General features: G+C 42.1%; 1 protein-coding gene across 2 annotated transcripts in view; it reads left to right on the forward strand.

Moving 5' to 3' along the window:
- ELAVL1 (ELAV like RNA binding protein 1) overlaps nt 1-18,767 on the forward strand; it is a 40,367-nt gene extending 21,600 nt beyond the window's left edge. Inside the window, exons 3-7 of one of the 2 annotated variants that reach the window (XM_086627921.1) lie at nt 5,584-5,687; nt 6,481-6,634; nt 10,301-10,526; nt 16,378-16,491; nt 17,816-18,767. In XM_086627921.1, coding sequence (XP_086484047.1) covers nt 5,584-5,687; nt 6,481-6,634; nt 10,301-10,526; nt 16,378-16,491; nt 17,816-18,140 — 923 coding nt within the window. In that variant the 3' untranslated portion in view covers nt 18,141-18,767. The remainder of the gene's footprint in view (nt 1-5,583; nt 5,688-6,480; nt 6,635-10,300; nt 10,527-16,377; nt 16,492-17,815) is intronic. The other variant, XM_086627922.1, reaches the window with a different exon arrangement.
- The last annotated feature ends 1,714 nt before the right edge of the window (nt 18,768-20,481 follow it).

Consider the following 20,481-nt stretch of genomic DNA (forward strand, 5'->3'; position numbering starts at 1 on the left):
CTCAGCCTGTCTCCAGAGCAGAGGTGCTCCAGCCCTCAGAGCATCTTTGTGGTCTCCTCTGGACCCGCTCCAACAGCTCCATTTCTTTCTTAAGCTGGAGGCCTCACAGCTCAACACAGCAGTGCCGGGAGGGTCTCACAAGAGCAGAGCAGAAGCCTCTCCCTTGACCTCCTGCCCACGGTGGTCTGGATGCAGCCCAGGATGCAGTTGGCTTTCTGGGCTGCCAGCAAGTTCTCTCAACCAGTCAGTCCCTGACTTGATCTTCATCTGCTGGTCCTTCTCTTTGATCCTTCACTGAGTGCAGAGGCCTGTTAGACTTTGGTGAAGAGTGAGGCAAAGGCGGCACCATGTGCCACTCACCAAATCACACGCCCTATTCAGCAGCTGTCCCACATTTTTCTTCTTCAGCCTTTTACTGATGAGACAGCAGTAGAAGCTTTTTCTTTTACTTTTTGATATTTTTTTCTTTGTTTGTGTTCCTTTTGAGTTTTAACTGCAGTTGAGCTCTGACTTTCCTGAGACTGAGTGGACAGTGTTTCTAAATTCCTCCTTCTGCAGGCTGTCCCTTCTTCCATCTCCTGTATGCTGCTTGCTGGCAGTTGGAGCTCTGCCATGAGTTCCGTGCTTAGCCAGGCTGGTGCCACATCTGCTTGTTCTCCTGGGTGTTAGGATGTTGGGAAACAAAAGATGCTGTATGTGTAGTGTTGACTCATCCCAGGGGGTCAGAATATACCCTCTTGGTCACTTGCTCCGCCAGTCCTACCGTGCCGCACTGGTGCGTTGGCATAACCCTTGTTCTGGAGGTTTGATGCGAGGGCGCGTGCGTCTCTCTCGGGGTTGATGTCATGGTGTGTCCCAGCTGCACGGAAGTGTAACTGTGCTAGAGAGCCCGTGCGAGGCACATCCGAGCGCTTTGGATCTGTTCTCATCCTCTGAAACTACAGAGTCACCGCTTGGAATTCTGCTTTTTCAGCACGTTGATGTCTGGTGTTTGGACATGGTATTTCTTGATGCATTCGTACATATTTAAGCTATGTGGTTATCACAGCACATTTTGTAAAGCCAAACAAACGAAAAAAAAACCAAACTCAACTCTTTTTCCAAGATGCCGCATCCTCCCCTTAGTGACATTTGAGGAGATTTCTTCCATTCTTCTGTGCTGTTTACTTGGGCTTTTAAAATTTAATCTCAAAACACGGTTTCCCAGTTCAGAAAAAAATTCTAAACTAATATGCCTTCATACTGAGGTGCTCTGACATAGCAGGAGCCAGGTTTAAATTTTGGTTTTCTTGAGAAGGACGGGATGGGGAGAATCTGTGTAGGCTGCTTTCGAGGGGGCAGCTAGTCTGTAGTGAAGTGGAAAATAATTACTAGCTCTGGTCTTCTATTAACTCCCCAGTGAAACTGGAGTTGTCAGTTAGTGGGAGGGGAATAAGAAACGAGTAACTGAAGCGGTGCGTCTGGGGAGCTGGGAAAGGAAGGAAGGACATGGACAGAAACCCAAGTGATGCACAGAAAGAAAATGAGTGCCCTCTTTCATGAAAGGGCTTTTTATCGTGGAAACAAAACTGGCTTCTTTCTGCTGAAGGAGTATAGTAGTTTGCTTAAAACTAGGTTTTATGATCACTTTGTTGATTGTTCATCCAGAGAAGGACCTGCTTGTTTCTTTTTTTTTCATCTTTGTCTCTTGAGTAGATTTGCATTTATGTATATGCAAACTTTTTTAAAAAAGTTTTTTTGTAAAGATTTTTTAATTACACTAAAATAGTTTGAAAAGTGTCACAGTACTGCCTTCTTTTGCACGATAGGTTTCCAGCAGGCTTTTAACATCATGATAAATCAAATAACTGGTCTCTTTACCTGGGATAAACTCTTGATATCAATCATATTGCGGTGTAAATGCCTATTCCTTACATATTTTCTGGCATGCCCTAGAAGGAAGGTAGTTTGTGCTGTGTAGGAGGAGGGAATATGGAGGAAAATTGTGCAGCAGAGACCCGTTCCTGCAGAGTGATCTGTCAGGGGAATGGTGGAACATGCCACTTGCACTGATGGGACTGTCGTGTGTTAAATATCCAGCCTGTTTAGGGATGAAAACTAGTAACTGAACGGCAGGAGATGGCTGAAACTGATGGTATTAAGTATTTAGAGCAAGGTAAGTTAATATATGTTGTCAATTTTGCATGAGTAGGCTTTTTTTAACACTGAAGGACTGTGAAGTCATCTTACACTGATGAGGTATCCCTTCTAAGAGGGAAGGTCTGTATTCTAGTTTTTTGTAGAGGAAGATAGGTAATTGATATTTCCTTATCTAGTGGCAGGTAGAAGTTAACAAGACTATGATTTCTGGATTTTAGTATGAATTTACTGTCAAATGCCTACAGAGAATATGAGAAAATCTGGTAATTGCTGTAGTCCTACCACTTTTCGGACCCTTCTTTTTTTTTTTTAATCTGTGTCTGTCCCTGTTTACATCCCTGCTCTCTTTTCCAGGGCTTTCAACACTTTCATAAGGATTAGTCATTGACCACAAGCAGTGGAGAAGGCAGGATTTTGCTCAGATGAAAACAGTAAAGCAGGCCAAGGGGGATATGGTCACTGCTTTTGTGGACGTTGGGGAACAAACACGTGGAAGGATAAGCGTGTGTGAGCTCAAGGGCAGTATTTGCACAAGAACAAATAGATACGAAGTGTGAAGACCTGCATTTAGAAAAGGAGTGTTTGTAGAACGTGCTTTCAGAGTACCTGGGACAAAAATCTAGCTGCTTTTCCTGTGAACCTTGCTTATGTTTTCAGGAAAGGCACTGCGTAACCACGTGCGGTTTGTGGTTACAGGGACTGGACCCACATCTCGTGGTCCCTTTTGGCCCTGTGTGCCCATGAGTGCTGTTACTTACATACAGGACTAAGCAGCTTGATCTTCCTTGTCACTGATCTCACACTGTGCATAAACATAGAGCCTGGGTGATGTTTTGCAAGAAAGCTGCTGGGTGAGTAACAGTTGCCTGCCCAGTGCGTTCTCTTGGAGCTTGTAGCAAGAAAATAGGGAAGGATACTCACTTGCACTGGTCACAGGCTGAGCCCCTGGTCTCCATGACTCGGAGTACTAAAGATGGCCTAATAAATTCATACAGTGTGGAATCCTGCTGCTCTTCCCCTGCCAAGAGAGTAGAGTCCCCCCCTCCCCGTTGGAGTGACAGCCCTGACTGCCAGGGCTCCGTGGTTTGGGCTCGGAGGGGTTGGTCTTGTTGAAGACTGTTTCCCTGGTCTGTAAGCACCTATTTCCATAAACTTGATTAGGATCTGGTTCTGTTCAGTAGTTTGCTGGAATATTCATGTTTATGTGGCTTTCAGGACAGACTGAAAATATCTTTAAAGCAGCTGGTACTCTGAGCCTTCTGAGCAGGTCCAGACCCGTGAGCGGTGCTGGACTCTTCCCACCCTCTTCGGAGGGCGAAAGTCATGGCCTGCTGTCTGCATGGTACTTGTTCCCTCTTAAACTTTGCTTTCTTGATCATACTCTGGAGAAATAAGCCAGGGTCCAAGTGCTAAACACTTTTCTGATTGTTCAATTATTCATTTTCTTAATTGGGGGAGAAGAATCTCGGTTGGTAAGTGATTGTGGACTAACTAGATTTGATCTAAACGATTGACCATCTCTGACTCATAGAACAGAAAATGAAAGTTAGAAAGAGATGAACAAAACCCATGCTGTGGGTACATGTAAGATATGTCTGCAAAACCTTGATCGATGTTATCTGTAGGTCTTTAAAGGATAAAGGTACAGAAGCTGGTGTCTAAGATCCTGCTTTTATTGCATTTATTTGTTTCCTACGGAGTTACATTCTATTTGACTGTCAAAGAGTGATTTCCCATTGCAGTTGTGCAGAAGCGTCTGGCATCATGAGAGCTTCACCTGTGCTGGGGGAGATGTTTTGACACTCCGTCTGTAAGAGAACAGGATATTTCTCCTGTACAAGGGTTGAACACAAAGGGGATTTGACTTCTTTAAGAGCTTTAGCAGACAGTAAGAACAGGCAATGACATTATTTGGGTTTCGATGACTTACTGGTCTATTACAGTTCACAACAAAGCAGAGGACGTGCCAGGGAGTTGTGCTGCTGCAGTTGTTCTGCAGTCAATCCGTCATCTGTGCTGGTAGTAATGACACTGGGAGGGTGATTTGGAGCTTCCATCCCTTGCGGCTTTTAGACTCGGAGGTCTCAATTCCTTCAGGAGGCTGGTGATTCTTTTTTTTCAGTAGGTGGAGTTAATGTGCAGTGTCTGTTACAGCCCTTTTCTTCATTTCTCTGACATTTTGTGCTTGGATAATCCTCAGTTGACTATCTATTATTATTATTTTATTGATTTGGCCGAAGCATGAGGGTATATATTTGATGTTCTGAAATGTTTGGAAAGAAGAAAAAAGTTTTCTTGCCAGCTAAGACTACTGCGAAGCCGTGCTGTGGGACTAAAAAAGGGCTACATTTCAGGAAAGAATCCTCTGCTATAATGATTAGCTGTGTTTTCTAGTGTTCTCAAGTCTAACACTGAATAAATAGTATATTATAGTATTTATATGCATTTATATTATACTATTATAATAGTATAATTCACTTAAAATAGTATATTGTTAAAGTAAAATAGCACATTCTCCTATGTATGCTTACAGTTTTCTTTAGAAAAAACTCATAGATCTGGCTGAAACAAGAAGTTGTCTGAAAAGGGTGTATCTTTTATTGAATGGGAGTTGCTTTATTGCACTAAGACAGTCTTGAAAGTATTTTAGTTATTTTTAGGTCTACAGTGACAAGAGCCTCTAATTGTTGGGAAATTGCAACCCAAAATGATCTTAGTGTGTAGTGTTATAATTGATGGTAGCATTTGTGGAGGTTGGAGATAAAAGCAGAACAAATAAATATCCTTTGCCTTAAATGCTTTAAGGATTTGTGTTGTTATTCCCAAATTCTTTTTGTAAGAGTTAAGAGTAAACTTAAAGTGATAGTATATGAATTGTTTGCATTAAAGAGAATTTGTCACTCTTAAGTTTTATCCTGCATTTGGGGAAACTTGCTGCTCATTAGCTGTATGAAGGATTGAAAACTCTTTTTCCTCTTGTCTCCAGGAGTGAAGGTTGGAATAGCTACACAGAAATGAGTAGCCTGATGATTTCTTACCCAGCAGTTCATCCGCTGACACTTTCTCACTTTCTGCTCTTTATCTACAAGAGTTTGTAGTTACTTACTTTAAATCCCTGCCTTTGTTCCACACCCGTTAAGTTTTACAGCGCTGTTCACACTTGGTATTTTAGTCTTGAATTTCTTACTGTTGGTGGATCATCTGCAGCTGTCTGATACACACTGTCCTTGAAGACAGAGGGGCGTCCAAAGTGGGAAATGAAAGAGCTTTGAGTTACTTCCCATGATGTCTGCTAGCCTTGAGAAGCGTCTTTGGCTCAGTTAAATATTTGCTGTGTGGATGATGTTTCTGTTGATTTACTTTTTCGCATTTGCATTTCCTTTAATTTTGAAGGTGATAACTTTCTTTTGTTGGGATTAACTTCAAAAATGTTCTTCCATGTAGGACACAGCTTAGGCTATGGCTTTGTGAACTACGTTACTGCAAAAGATGCTGAAAGAGCAATAAACACACTGAATGGCCTCAGACTTCAGTCAAAAACTATCAAGGTAGGATATCTAGATTTTTTTGTCTTCTATGAAAATGGTGTTCCAATAAACTCCATTCTGGTGGTAAGGCTTGTGTGCTCTCCAACTGCAAGGAGGATAGAATCTGGCAGAAGAGTAGTAGAGTGAGCTGTTAAGCCTCTTGGGTTTTGTAATAGCTTTATATTCAAAGATTCCTTTTTTTTTCATTCCCCTCACTTTTACAGCAGTAGGTGGTAGATACTTGATCTGTGTTTTAAATTGTGTTAACACACATACACTCCTTTATGCAAAATAGCAGCTAGTCCTGTGTGTGGAGGAAACCACACCTGCTTAGGTGATATTTGTAACTCTCTCTAGTAGCAGAAATTAAGATAAAAAACTGCCCTCCAGGTGGTAAAATCTTTTTATGAGGCTTTAGAAAATATATTGACAGCAGAAGTTCTTGGTATGACCTGTGATTACTGACAGGTCCAGTCTGTGAGTCAGAACTTCAGACACGGATTCTTCAACATAGCAAATATGTTTGTTGGGAGCATTTGTATTAGGCTACTGCCATCTCTTTATAGCAGTGCTACTATATTGTTTTTCTGTTGGATAAGCTCAAAATGAATGGAGTTACACAGGGACATGACTCTTCTCTTTTTGTTCTGGCTGTTTCCCTCTACCTTCTGGTTGTTCTGCTTTTTTGAACTCCAATTAAAAATGCCCGCACTGTTTAGTGGGGAATAAATGAAAGTGACTCATAACAAAACAAATTACTCTTTCCTATTTACACTCTAAACATATATTATTAATTGTTTTTCCTTTTTAAAAGGTTTCCTATGCTCGTCCAAGTTCTGAAGTTATCAAGGATGCTAACTTATATATTAGTGGACTGCCAAGGTCAATGACACAGAAAGATGTAGAAGATATGTTTTCACGTTTTGGACGCATCATCAACTCACGCGTGCTGGTGGATCAAACTACAGGTGAGTTCTGTTGCACTAGCTTTGTAAAACTGTAGTGTGTAGCATGTTTGGTGTTTTTCAGAGACTGGTAGTTTCTAAACTAAATTAGACTTTCACAAACTAACCATGAACATCTGCTGTCAACTACGGAGACAGTTTTAATGGGATAGCCTTTTCCAATGATTTTTCTTTTAAAACACAGAGTGACTTACGCTGCATCCTTTACTAGCTTACAGTCTAAACTCGTATCAGATTTTGTGCTCTTATGGTCAGCTTCACCAGGCTGAGCTGCTGATTTGCCAAATCCACTCTCTTGCTGTGGCACTTGATGTTACTGTAGTGCAGTGAGCTTCTGGGCAGTGTTTGTAACCTGGAGTGCTAACGTTGCCTTTACACAAGTGCAACTATTACCTACAGGGAAATTCCAGGCCATAGTTACACATTAAAAAGCAAAACAATAATAGATTTTGTCTTTTGTACCAATTTGGAACTCACTCGTACAATTCTTCATATTTTAAAACGTTTGAGGTGTCTCACAGTCCTCTGTGGTTACTGCTGACCAAAAGAATGAACTTAATACACTTAGTACTGCCCTCTTGAATTTTATGAATATGTTTTGTTTATTAAAAGAAATTAGAAAAGGGAGATGTTGCTTAGTTAAGCACTCAGCTCAGGAGAGACCAAAGTTAAGGAATGTTAATTCTGACTCAGTGTTACAATGTATTTTCACAGAGTTTCAGTTTTTACCTAATTATTTCAGACTGTATAACTGAAGAGTATGTTTTATCCTGTAACCTTAGGTGTTCTGCATTTTTTCCTGTAATTCATATTATGTATGAATCTGGAGAGAACTTCTACAAATATGGTTTTTCATTGATTATGCATGTGCTATATTAGAATAGAAGATAATCTAATTCTAGCAATTCCACATTTAACACGTGTATACAGTAGTATGTACATTTATACACAGGAGTTAAGCAGCGACTTTCATGCGTTGTGAGGAATCTGCTGTAATTCTGAGTAGACCATCAGCAGCTTTTGGTGGGATTAATCTGACTAAATGCTGAAGTCTACAATGCTGAGTGTCTCCAGGGCTAGCTCCTTGTGTAGGCATCTGCTTGTAAGTGTTTTGATTTGGTCAGACTGTAGATGTGATTGTGTGTAAAAGAAAGCCGAGGTGACTGGATGAGATCTGGATACTGGTGTTGTAGACAGTCCAGTGTAGAGTGAGGAAAATTCTGTCCTTTTTCCAGAGATAAGATTCGTTTTGTCCAGCTGTATGGCTCTGTCTCTAGAGCTGCTTATCTAGGTGACAACTATAGGTAGAAGCAAGAATAAGACTTCTAGAGCACAGAAAACTTGTGCTAATACAAGTGTCCAAAATACTCATCCGTCTCTGGCTGCCAGTGGAGTCTAGATAACTACATCTGTCTTTGGCAGCTGTAAAACGAGATGACAGAAGTCATACAACTAAAAACTCTCCAGGAATAATATCGTTTTCATCGAGCGTGCTGAGGCGTGATGCCATCTAATTCAGTGCCAGCTCAGAATACACCACGTGCTTCCAAAAAACCTTAACAATGTATGGTTTGAGGAATGTATTCTGTCCATGTTATAAAGTTTAATGCATGCATAGCCCAGGTTTCTTTTCCCTTCAAGCATGTAGCCATGCCTTGGCTTTCAAACCTGCGTTTCGTGTCTTGATCTAGTCCCAGTTAGGAAAAATTTTAATTTGTGCTTTTAAATATACCCTCTCAGCAGAGGTTGTTCCTTAGCTTTTGAGAATTCATCTGTATAGAAACGTGCTTTCTACAATATTTATAATTTTTAAATGAACACTGTGATAGATCAAGTAGGAAGGGATAAGATGAACAGCATGGAAGTGGAGAAGAAGTAACAGTATGTTGGGCACTGGGATAGTCCTTGCTGACTTCTGGGCGATGCTGCTCTTCCATGCATTTCCAGGGAGGGGCATATGCTTCCTGCCGGCATGGAAAGGCTGATCTCAATGGTACTGGAGCATATCGTGCCATCAGCTCTAATTTGATGAGCCAGTCTGGTTCAAAAAATGGAATAACTTCTTCACAGGTTGACTCCTTTCCAGATCCCTCTAGACACACCAGCTGCACAGTTGGTACTAGCCATCTCCTGCCATTGTTCTGCAGTTCTTTGCTTCAAAAAGTGCAGTGATTAAGGAAATAGCTTACTCTGTGTGGCTTTGCATACATAACATGCAGTAAACAAGATGAGTTGTTATTTATGGAAATTCTCCCAGTGCCCCAAATGAAAATACACCTTTCCTAGAGACTATCCTATGGGTAGCTGGAGGGGTTGGATTCCCGTTTGCTTACTTGCTGCATGCCCAGGGCATTGTCATGCTGCATTTCCTTCTCTGAAATACAGGAAAGCACAGAACCATAGAATGGTTTGGGTTGGAAGGGACCTCAAAGATCATCCAGTTCCAGCCCCCCTGCCATGGGCAGGGACACCTTCCACTACACCAGGTTGCTCAAAGCCTCATCCAACCTGGCCTGGAACACTTCCAAGGATGGGGCAGCCACAGCTTCTCTGGGCAACCTGGTCCAGTGCCTCACCACCCTCAGAGGGAAGAATTTCTTCCTTAGATCCCATCGAAATCTGCCCTCTTTCAGTTTAAAGCCATTGCCCCGTGTCCTGTCACTCCACGCCCTTGTCCAAAGCCCCTCTCCAGCTTTCCTGAAATAATGTTCAATTCTTATAAACAACTTTGTGATTTATGATAAGCTTAAACAACTTCTGAAACTGCCCTTGAAGATTGCCCTGTGTGGGTGTAGAGACAATATGAAAATATTTGATAAGGCCTTTTCTGAAACAGGGTTGGTAAAGTCCTACAATTAGTGTGGCCATATCATCTGCTTTGGGATGAAACTGAAACAAAATAGACCCTTTTAGTGTCACTATGATAAACAACATTTCCACACCATGGTCAAGCCACAGATGAGGAGTAAAGGGGAGGGGAGAGATCTGACGAGCCTACCAGCAGTGTAATCGTTGCAGTGCAGTTACCAACAGATAATGCTTGATCAGATTTCAATGAATTAAAAATGAGGTGTGTGGCAGCTAGAGACAACAGCCGTGACGTAGATTAAAGTGGGATCTCTTCGTTTACAGAAGGTTCAACTGCTTTATTAGGGTTAGACCTTCATGCCCTCATCTATGAACCAGAGTGTGTTTTCAGCATGGAAAACTGCAAACACTTGGAAGAATCAGTGTCAATTTTGTGTATGTGGATGATTTTTTTTGTGATAAAGTAATCAAAGTGAAGAGGTTTTGGTTTTAACTGACTGGGATTAATTTTATTTTTTGTGTGTGTGGAATTCATATAAAATGTTGGGAGGTTTCTTGTTAATGGAAGTGTCAGTTGGTGATGGATTTCATGGAATTCTACCACGCTGGATTTTTTTTGTTTTATTGTTATAGTCACTGTGGTTGTTATAGCTGAAATGAATGTGTTAATTTGTCTTTTATTTCTTAATTTTGTACTTTATCCTTTAGCTGCTGAAGAAACACTAGTAAATGTAGAGAACTTGAAAGCTGTGACCATAGAAATATTTAACTTTTTCGTTTTTTTTTACTTTCAAAGTTATTTTGAGTTTATCCTGAACTTCAATTTTTTTTATTTTTTTTTTTTATTGGTTTGGTTAAAAGGTTTGTCCAGAGGGGTCGCATTTATCCGGTTTGACAAAAGGTCAGAAGCAGAAGAGGCAATTACAAATTTCAATGGTCACAAACCCCCAGGTTCCTCCGAACCCATTACAGTGAAGTTTGCAGCCAATCCTAACCAGAACAAAAATGTGGCACTGTTATCGCAGCTGTGTCATTCACCAGCTAGACGGTTTGGAGGGCCAGTGCATCACCAGGCGCAAAGATTCAGGTAGGTTAGGAAGAATAATGCATTTAAGGCTGTCCTACTATTCCCTTGTCCGTCTGGGAAACTGTACTCTTGCAGCTGTGCAGTAATATCTTCCTTGCAGCATGTGTGAATGAAAATGTAGTGTACTATATGTCCTGCAGTGTTATGTAAATAAATTGTTGAATTAAACGATAATGAAAGTAAAATCTTACTTGTAAAATTTATATTGAAGTTAATGATGTAAAGGTACGTACACTACGGTGTCTGTTGCTACAGTTGAGTGTATAGTGAGGTGATAGGAAGTAGCAGATTCCATATGGATATTGGTAGATGCCTGTCTCAACAGATCTCCATTCTGTCGTCCGTATATCTGAACGCAGATATAATTTAGCAACTGAAAGCTCTGAACCATTGGTTCCAGCAGGGAGGTGTCATAGTGAAATAGGAAAACCTGATTTCTGATTAAGAGATTCTGTGGGATTTCTTCCTGTTTCTTGAGCTGTGCAGTCTTTCCTTGAGTCCTCGGAAGTTTGGTAAGATTATCGAGTAATTGGAACGTACTGTCTGCTTCCAGAGCTGTGAAAGGTGTCGTGTATTTTGCCTTTGGGAATTGCCTTAGTTGCTTTGAATATGAATTACTTGAATTTGAATTGCCTTAGTTGCTTGAAGGAGGGTGTTGATACTTAGACTCTGCTCTGGAAAATGCATTATATTTACTGTCTTGCAGATAAGTAATTGGCTTGTATGAGTTGTGTTCAGGAGAGATTCTGAGAGTAGTGTTTCCCTGCTGAGAATACTTATTTTTTTCTCTTTCTCCTCTGAGGTATCCTATTAGCTCAGCAAAATTAGACTGAGAACTCGAATAGCTTTTTGCAGTGCTGCTGTTCCCACTATTGCTTTGACCTTTCCGTAACGCTTTAGCTTAGCGTTTTCGGAACAGCTAAGTGTAATGTGTCTCCAGTGAGAAGGAGTAAATTACAGTCATCTGATGGTTTACACTAAGGGTGATTGGACAGGTTGCCCAAAGAGACTGTGGAGTGTTCATCCTTGGAGATGCTCAAAACCTGGCTGGAATGGACCTGAGCAACCTGCTCTTGGTGCCCCTGCTTTGAGCGGGAGGTTTTTCTAGAAGATTTCACAGAATCACAGAATGTCAGGGATTGGAAGGGACCTCAAAGGATCATCTAGTCCAACCCCCCTGCCAGAGCAGGACCACCTAGATCAGATCCCACCAGAACGCGTCCAGGCGGGTTTGGAACATCTCCAGAGAAGGGGACTCCACAACCTCTCTGGGCAGCCTGTTCCAGTGTTCTGTTCCCCTTACTGGGAAGAAGTTCCTCCTCATGTTTAAGCGGGACCTCTTATGTTCCAGCTTAGATCCATTTCCCCTTGTCCTGTCGTTGGATGCCACTGAGAAGAGCCTGGCTTCATCCTCCTGACAGTCACCCTTTCCATATTTATAAACATTAATGAGGTCCCCCCTCAGTCTCCTCTTCTCCAAGCTAAAGAGACCCAGCTCCCTCAGCCTTTCCTCAGAAGGGAGATGCTCCACTCCCTTCATCATCTTCATGGCCCTGCGCTGGACTCTCTCCAGCAGTTCCTTGTCCTTCTTGAACTGAGGGGCCCAGAACTGGACACAATATTCCAGATGCAGCCTCACCAGGGCAGAGTAGAGGGGGAGGAGAACCTCTCTTGACCTACTAACTATACTAACTACACCCCAGGATGCATTGGCCTTCTTGGCCACAAGGGCACATTGCTGGCTCATGGTCATCCTGCTGTCCACCAGGACCTCAGATTCCAGAGGTCTCTGCCATCCTCAGTCGTTCTGTTTCTCTTCCACTGTAGCCCAGGCAAGTTAAACGCAGGCAGCTCCTCAAACAAGATATCACTTCCCTGAAGCACTCATCCAGATCTCCACACCCAAACCTTCAAAGCTGCACCAACGAATGAAATTCTACATTGTTGGCAGTTAGGTGAACTATTAAAAAATTTACATATCTGTTTCTCGTGTCAGCCAGGGCTTAATGTAATTGGTCATTTTCATCATCATTCTTCCCCTTAAAATTTATAGCAGAATTAGGGTTCATCAGAATAAGCAGTACAAATAATATTTGCATCCATAATTAAGATAGCAAATGACTTTAATTCTGTCCTGTAGTGGTCACTCCGTAATGGTAAAAATGATTAGTGTATTTATGTTAATAGTTGCAGGTGAAACTAAATTTTACTGACCAGCTGGAAGTCTAGATTCATAGAGCCATTTAGCTTGGAAAAGACCTTTGAGATGAGTCCAACCATTAACCTCACACTAGCAAGTCCACCACTAAACCATGCCCCGAAGCACCACATAGAATCATAGAATCATAGAATGGTTAGGGCTGGAAGGGACCTTCAAAGGTCATCTAGTCCAACCCCCCTGCAAGGAACAGGGATATCTCCAACTAGATCAGGTTGCTCAGGGCCTTGTCCAACCTGGCCTTGAACGTCTCCAGGGATGGAGCATCCACCACCTCTCTGGGCAACCTGTTCCAGTGTTCTACCACTCTCATAGTAAAAAATTTTTTCCTAATATCCAACCTGAACCTACCTCCCTCTATTTTAAAACCATTACCCCTTGTCCTATCATAACTGGCCCTCCTGAACAGCCTCTCCCCATCTTTCCTGTAGGCCCCCTTGAGGTACTGGAAGACCGCTATAAGGTCACCCCGGAGCCTCCTCTTCTCCAGGCTGAACAGCCCCAACTCTTTCATCTGCATGTCTTTTGAATACCTCCAGAGAGGGTGACTCAACTGCTTCCTTGGGCAGCCTGTTCCAGTGCTTGACAACCCTTTCAGTGAAGAAATTATTCCTAATATCCAAGCTAAACCTCCCCTGGCGCAACTTGAGGCTGTTTCCTCTCATCCTGTCACTTTTTACCTGGGAAAAGAGACCCAACACTCACCTCGCTAGAACCTCCTTTCGGGTAGTTGTAGAGAGCGAGAAGGTCTCCCCTGAGCCCCCTTTTCTCCAAGCTGAACAGCTCCTTTGGTGTTAACTGGAGGTGTTTCTAGTGAGTGTTCGTTAAAGGGTGCCGAACTTAATGAGTTGGAATTGTTGATACCGTGGTAAGGCTCAGGGACCTTAGCTTGGACCGTGTCGTGTTTCTTTTGTCGTGAAGAAGACACGATGAAAGGATAAGCTGCTTCCAAAGAGCTCATGGTCTGTAAAAATTACAGTTGTGGTCTCTGCTACGTAGAGGTTGAATACTTAAACTGATATTTTGATTACACTTCATCTCATTCCATCATATCCCTGTAAATCTGGGATTAAGCCTTTAGTATCTGTAATTTGTAATTATTAAATTCCTACAGATATCACTCAGGCTCTTTGTTTAATATTCTGTTAATCCTTTGTAGTTCCTGTGGTGTTTGTGGCTCACATCAGGAGCTGGTCTTAATGCCTCATCCCAGTGGAGCACTGGGTGGCCCTGCCAGTTCTGAGACATGCTCCAAAGTGCTCTCTGTTTCCCTCCAGGACAAATGATGCTGCAGCATGGGATTGTTTTGGGAGGACAGATAAAGCATCTGGGGCCAGGGTTGCTTTCGAGCAGAAGATTTGTTTACTTGAGCAGAATAGCAGATCTTTAGGTGTTGAACTCTGACGAAATTAAGGAGTTTAGCTCCTAAAGCTTGAGAAGGCTGGCCAAGGCCCCTAGAAGTCCTGTGCTTTTACAGTTCACCAGAGCTTTGTGCTCGAAGAATGCTTTTTCAGATCTCAAAAATATTCCCAGTTCAGCTGGTTTTGCTTTCAGACTTGTTCAGAGCTGGAGCCAGTTGCTGTTTATTTTAATGGCCGTATATCTGTTGATATCAGAGTCCACGAGTTAGGTCCAGAGTGCCTGAAGGAGAACTGTTACTTCTTGATAATTTTGGATCAGGAGGAAAGGTGAGAGGGCTCTGGAGGGTTTAACCCGGTCACTGACATTATTGCTTGGACCGCCCACGCATCTCTTTTGTTTCACTCCAGTGAAATTGTTCAAATTTTCAACTTTTAAACCAACTTGTAATTTGGGTGCGAGTTGCCTGTTGAGAATGCCACAGAAGAAAACATTTCATCCAGAGTAGTATTTAATCAAACTTCTAGAAGCAGGTGATACTTAAACCCCTTATTTTGATTGCTGCTGCTCTCTGGTACGTGGCTGTTTGATTTAATACCCCGTTACTTCAGGCCTAAAGCTTGTGTCACTGACACCCACCAAGACTTGTTTGTGCACAGTAGATCCTTCCTGTCCATGTCGGGGTGTAGGAGAAAAAGTTGCTTGTGGGGAACACAGTGGACATGACCAGTATCAGCGTAGCTGAACTCCTGCTCTTTGTGGAACTATTCGAAAATAAAAAGATGCCAAGCTCATGTGTGAAGGAAACTTAGGTTAATATTAAAAGTAATATTACTGCTGATTAGCATTATGTAAGCTGTGGGGTTGCTCCCACCTGTGATGCTGTATGTACCTGTTCTCAGATTGCAGTGAAAAGAATTCAGCAAAAATAATTTATAGGACTTTCATAGAACTAAAAAGAAATTGTTTTTGCTTAGTGTCGCTTTTGCAAATTTCTTTTTTGATGGCTGCTTTTTAACCAGCCAGAAACTTTTGGGAGAAGTTTCTTTTTCCTGTGAACTTGCAAAGTGTAGCTTTGTGTTAGAATCATGTTAGATGTGGGTAAGAGGAATGTTACGTGTGAGATGAGATTTCCTACAGTTGTTGGTTTTTTTGGTTTTGTGTTTTTTTTTTTTAAATTACTGTTCGAGTCTTTTAGGGGTGTTTTTACCCTGTTTTTTTTTTTGTCTATTTGTTTTGTGCGTTTTTTTGTATAAACTTGTTTTCGTGAGTCAAAGCCAAAGAACAGAGGTACTTACTGTTTTAAATTATTTTGCCTGTAGTATGCATGTAGATTTGTTGTCTTCCTGTGCTTAACCCCCAGCTGCTTTTCTGTAAGTGTTTCCAGTCCTTGATGGCCTGTTGATCTGGGCTTGTGGGCAGAGCCCAAGGCTGTGCAGGAAGCAGGCTGAGCGCTACACTGACTGCTGGAACCAACGTCACACAATTCTGAGCTTACTGATTTTTCTGCTCTCGTACACGTGAGCAGGAACCCAAGACTGGTGATCTGTTGAGACGGAAACTTTGCAGGTACTGAGATAAATACATCCTACCGGGTCATTACTCAAATGGAGACAGGCTACAGAGCTGAAGGTGTCTGTCAGAAACAGTAAGCCTATAGAGCACGCAAACACAGGAACATTTTTATATAAAAGCAAAAGCAAAACTAAATAATAGATACGTCACATCATCACATCACACGGATCAGTGCGTCTCATTCACGTTCTGATATTCTTAACTGCTTTTTCAGTTTTGCTATAGTACAAGGATTCCCAAACTTGGATTTGCATGGGGCTGGCCAGCAGTGGCAGCGGCAGTGAGTATGTGCAGCACGAGCTCCGGCTGAGCCCAGGCAGCCAGCAGCAGTTAGGGTGTGATGGAGGGGAAGGGCTCTGTGCCACCGAGACTGCCCCTGCCCTGGGGACAGGAGGTTCTGATAGCTCAGGTGTCCAAGGGAATGAGCTCTGAGCACCAGGGAGCCTGGGGTGGGAGAGATGGTGACTGTTCTCTTGTATGAGTACATCAACCCAAGTGCCACACTAAGCAAGAGCTGCCGTGTCCGCGTGTCCATGTGTGCTGCTGCAGCTCTGCTCCCCTTCCTCCTGAGCCCTCCCTTCTCTGTAGGAGACGGCAGCAGCTCTTATCTATGTGCAGGGCAAGAAAAAGTCAGTGGGGAAGTGTTTGGCACTTAATGCAGCGTTCACTGCCCAGACATCCCTTCCCTGTTTTCTCCAGGTCAGCAGAGAATCAGGAACTGCCACCGCCATGTTCTTGGCAGAGAGCAGCACGTGTACCACTTTCAAGTGGTTTGCATATCACCAGTGGTACACCACAGTTTGGGAACCCCTGGTATAGTATCATTATATTTCTACAATCACGTGACCTCACGTTTTTCAATCATGCATAAGCACGAGGGATCAAATTGAGTTTTTTACCTTAACTTTCACATTTCCTGACCTTTGAGTGCTTAGCTGTGCAACTGTAATATTGCATTAAAATATTCTGAAGCTTTGACTTTCTAGAAAAAGATAAAGGGAGTTAGAGATGTGGGCTATAGGAGAAAAGAAAATAATGCAAAACAAGACATAAAAAGGAGAGTTTTTTTGCTTTTTGTTATGCAAAGCATAAATACTGGTGGGTAACTATGCAGGAGGCAGGGTTTGGGAAGAGTGGGTAGGTGATTTAAAAAATCCAGTTCAGAAAAGTCAGATAAGTTTTCCTAGTATGACGGTGGTGTAAAATGAATGAGAAGAAAACCATACATACTTATTGAAATTGTGAAACTGTGTACTTAAATGGGGTTTGCTGTGTTGATGTTTGAAAGCTATTGCAGTTAGAATATTTGCATAACCAGTATTAAGGAGTAAAAACCTGAGATTGAAATCCTGCAGCTAGAAACGTGGGGCATCCCGGCCGCTGAGAATCGACTGAGAAGGTGCTAACATTTCCTCAGCTGTCTCAGAGCTGCGAGTCTGCGTGACTGGGGCGTACTTATGTAGTAGCCTGCTGGTTTGGGGAGTGTTTGCCTGCTCCTGCTGCCTTATGGTGGAAAAGGGGGGGTAGGTTTTGTTCTGTTCCACAAAATTTCAATTAATACACACATCATCTGCTCCTAAAAAGAAAACACTCCCTCTGCTCTGCCTCCCCCCGCCATCCCGCCAGCAAAACCCACAGAAACCCTTTGACTTAGCATGTTGGGAACTCTTACTTTAGAGGCAAGAGAAGTAGGATATGGGATGCAAACTCCTTGAGTGGAATAAGTGGGAGATGCCTGAGGATGGCGTGAAGCGAACTGGGGCCTCTGGGGAGGCGTTGCTGGTTACCCACGCTCGAGCACTGCTGCACTGATGCCACGGGGTGCTCCTCACAGCCTAGCTGGGTTTGAGATCAATGTAGGTCCCCTGGGAAGGTGGTCACATAGTCTTGCCATGCAACTGTTGTGTTGCGTACCTATTTCTGAGGATAGTTCCCTGTTGACAAAGTAGTTGGAATACTTAACTTTTTTTTTCCTGGCAGCTGTCAATTTGATTGTCAATTTGAACGGGGAAACGTTTCTTTCTGGCGGTTTTGATGTCCATGTAGAAAATATTCATTCTCAGTTGCTTCCCATTCAAGTTGATTTGCTGAATTGAATTGAACTTTTACATGAAATATTGTGCTTTTTATTTGCTAGGTTCTCTCCTATGGGTGTAGATCACATGAGTGGGCTTTCTGGTGTAAATGTTCCAGGAAACGCATCTTCTGGCTGGTGTATCTTCATCTACAACCTTGGTCAAGATGCTGATGAGGGAATCCTCTGGCAGATGTTTGGCCCCTTTGGTGCGGTTACCAATGTGAAAGTTATTCGAGATTTCAACACCAACAAGTGCAAAGGTTTTGGTTTTGTGACCATGACAAACTATGAAGAAGCTGCAATGGCCATAGCAAGTCTTAATGGCTACCGCCTGGGGGACAAAATCTTACAGGTTTCCTTCAAAACCAACAAGTCCCACAAATAACTTGCTCGTGCTTTTTGTATGGAATAGATAATGGAGTGACAGAAGTTGAAACATTTTTGTTAGTGTAAAACTCATTTTGCGCCAATTTTCACAAGTGTTTGTCTTAGTCTAAATGAGAAGTGAAAAAGGTTTTATATTCTGGGATGCAACTGACATGTTCAAATGTTTGAAATCCCACAATGTTAGACCAATTTTAAGTTCCTTTAAGTTATTTCATTTAAAACATGTTAAAAATCCCCTGAAATCTTAAGTAGATTGCATTAACTAGACCCTCTGGATGGTGGTAAAATTGAAGCATGCTTTCACTTATGAGACTAACATTTGTTCCATTGAATGTTGTCTGCAAAAACTGGAATATTCTGAAAAATATCAGGCTGAATTCATTAATTTTCTTGGTTTTTATGTTGTTTTTTCTACCCATTCCCCTGACCTTCTCTACCCCAGCCGCGGTAATATGGAAGAAAAGTTGAGAAATACTAATGTTTTAGTTGACAGTAAATTGTTTGATGAATGAATATTCATTACTACGTATCTAGTTGAGAATTAGGCTTTTTAAAGTCAAGGTCTTGTAAGTAGTAGCATGCCAGCATAACTTTTAACACCATTGAGGAGGTAAGTTGCACGCTGAGCTGTCAAATTCAAAGGTTTTTAGAAACATGACTTTTAAAGCCCACTTTCTAATAGGAATGGACCAAAGAGTTTCAAAGAAACTCCGGGAAGATTTCAGAGTAAAAATGAAACTCCAAAAAGCGAGTGTGAAGATATGTTGTTACTTTATCAAACTGAATCTCTTCTGTCCAAATATTTAATGCATGGGGCACTACTTACTGGTACATTATAATGCAGCAAGATACTTACTCATTTTCAAAGATCATTGTAGTTTGAATTCCTTTGGTAGTTCTATTTTGTAAAAAGAAAAAAAAAAACCAGTTATAAACATTTGAGCATTGTATTTCTCGCATCCCTTCTAATGAGTGCTAGATTTTTCTATTTTAATAGGATTTTGTTTTGACAACTAGCTTTACTTATTGAACACTCAGCAGAAAAGTACTTACTACTTGCAAGTTAGATATTAACAAAAAAACCCTTTGATTTGTAGATTTAAAGATTAATCCCCCAAGTTTTCTGCAGACTGCCTTGAAACTTTGAGTTGTTCTGTTTCTGTTAATTTTCTTTTGCTTTTTTGTGTTTTTTGTTTGTTTTTACTTTTGCATTTAAGAACATTAAATTTGATTTTGTTTTGCTCAAATTTTGTTTTGTTTTTTATTTTCTGTTATTTTTTTGCACAAAGTGTCCAGCTTTCAAAGAGTGTTGTCTTACAGAACTGTAGTTCCTCTTTCAGAGTTTTAAGTTAACTCCTTTGACAGATGAGTAGAAGAAAAAGGGTTGTGAATCAAGAGCACTACAATAAATCTGTCGCGTAGAAGCTACGTGCCACAGGCTGGTGTGACCCTGCAGGTGTTCTTTGGTAGGAAACCTGAACAGGATTCCTCTGGCAGGTAAAAGCTACGTCAGGAATGCTGCGCACGACTAGAGATTTGGCCTGGGCAACCTTCAGGTCTAGTGGTTATGTTCAGTTGGTAGAGCAAACGCCAAAATGGGGAGAGTGGCAGTTTTACTGCAGTGTCTCATTTTTTCACGTGAACCTCTACCAGTCCCAACGCTTATTTTCAAATTCCAGAGGCTGTTCCATGCCTGCTTGTATCGCTCCGTCCCTTGTATCGCCGACCTTGCCTTGTCTTCCCAATCGTTTCTTCTCTTCCTGCAGGAAGATTTGCAGCCTTGCACGGCCTGAAGAAGTCTGTGTCAGCATCTCTGCACGCTGCTGCGGAGAAGTGGCTGGAGTTGCTGCCCATCTCCATTAATTACCTTCAGCACTGTCTAGGAAATGCTGATATTTCTGGAACGACCCGTGGCATACTTACAGCCGTATAGATAGGCCTTGGCACAGTGAGCAGCCTCCCGCTGGTTTTAAGCTGGTGTGCCATGAATGTAAGTGGGATTTTTGCCATTAATACATTCAGCCTTGCCTTTCCTGCCAGCCCTGTTCACTCTGCCATCTTTTGAGAAGCACGGTGGTCTGTAAAACGGTGGCTGAGACAAAGCCACCAACCAACTCCCGCCGCCCAAAGTGTGCTTTCCGACTGTCTATTCCGGTGTCTGTTCCCCATGTTTCCACCAATTTTATCATCATTCATTTATCACTTCAACAAACACTTCTTCTCTGTGTTCAAGGAGAGATTCAGAAGCATTCAGGGGATTTCTCTGAATTAAAACTGCGTAGTGTAGAGAAGTCCTCTTACTGTGTCCCATCACCTTGTAACCTCATGCTGTCCTGCTC

Source organism: Tauraco erythrolophus, chromosome 28 (genome assembly GCF_009769465.1).
Source record: "Tauraco erythrolophus isolate bTauEry1 chromosome 28, bTauEry1.pri, whole genome shotgun sequence".
Lineage (NCBI taxonomy): Eukaryota > Metazoa > Chordata > Aves > Musophagiformes > Musophagidae > Tauraco > Tauraco erythrolophus.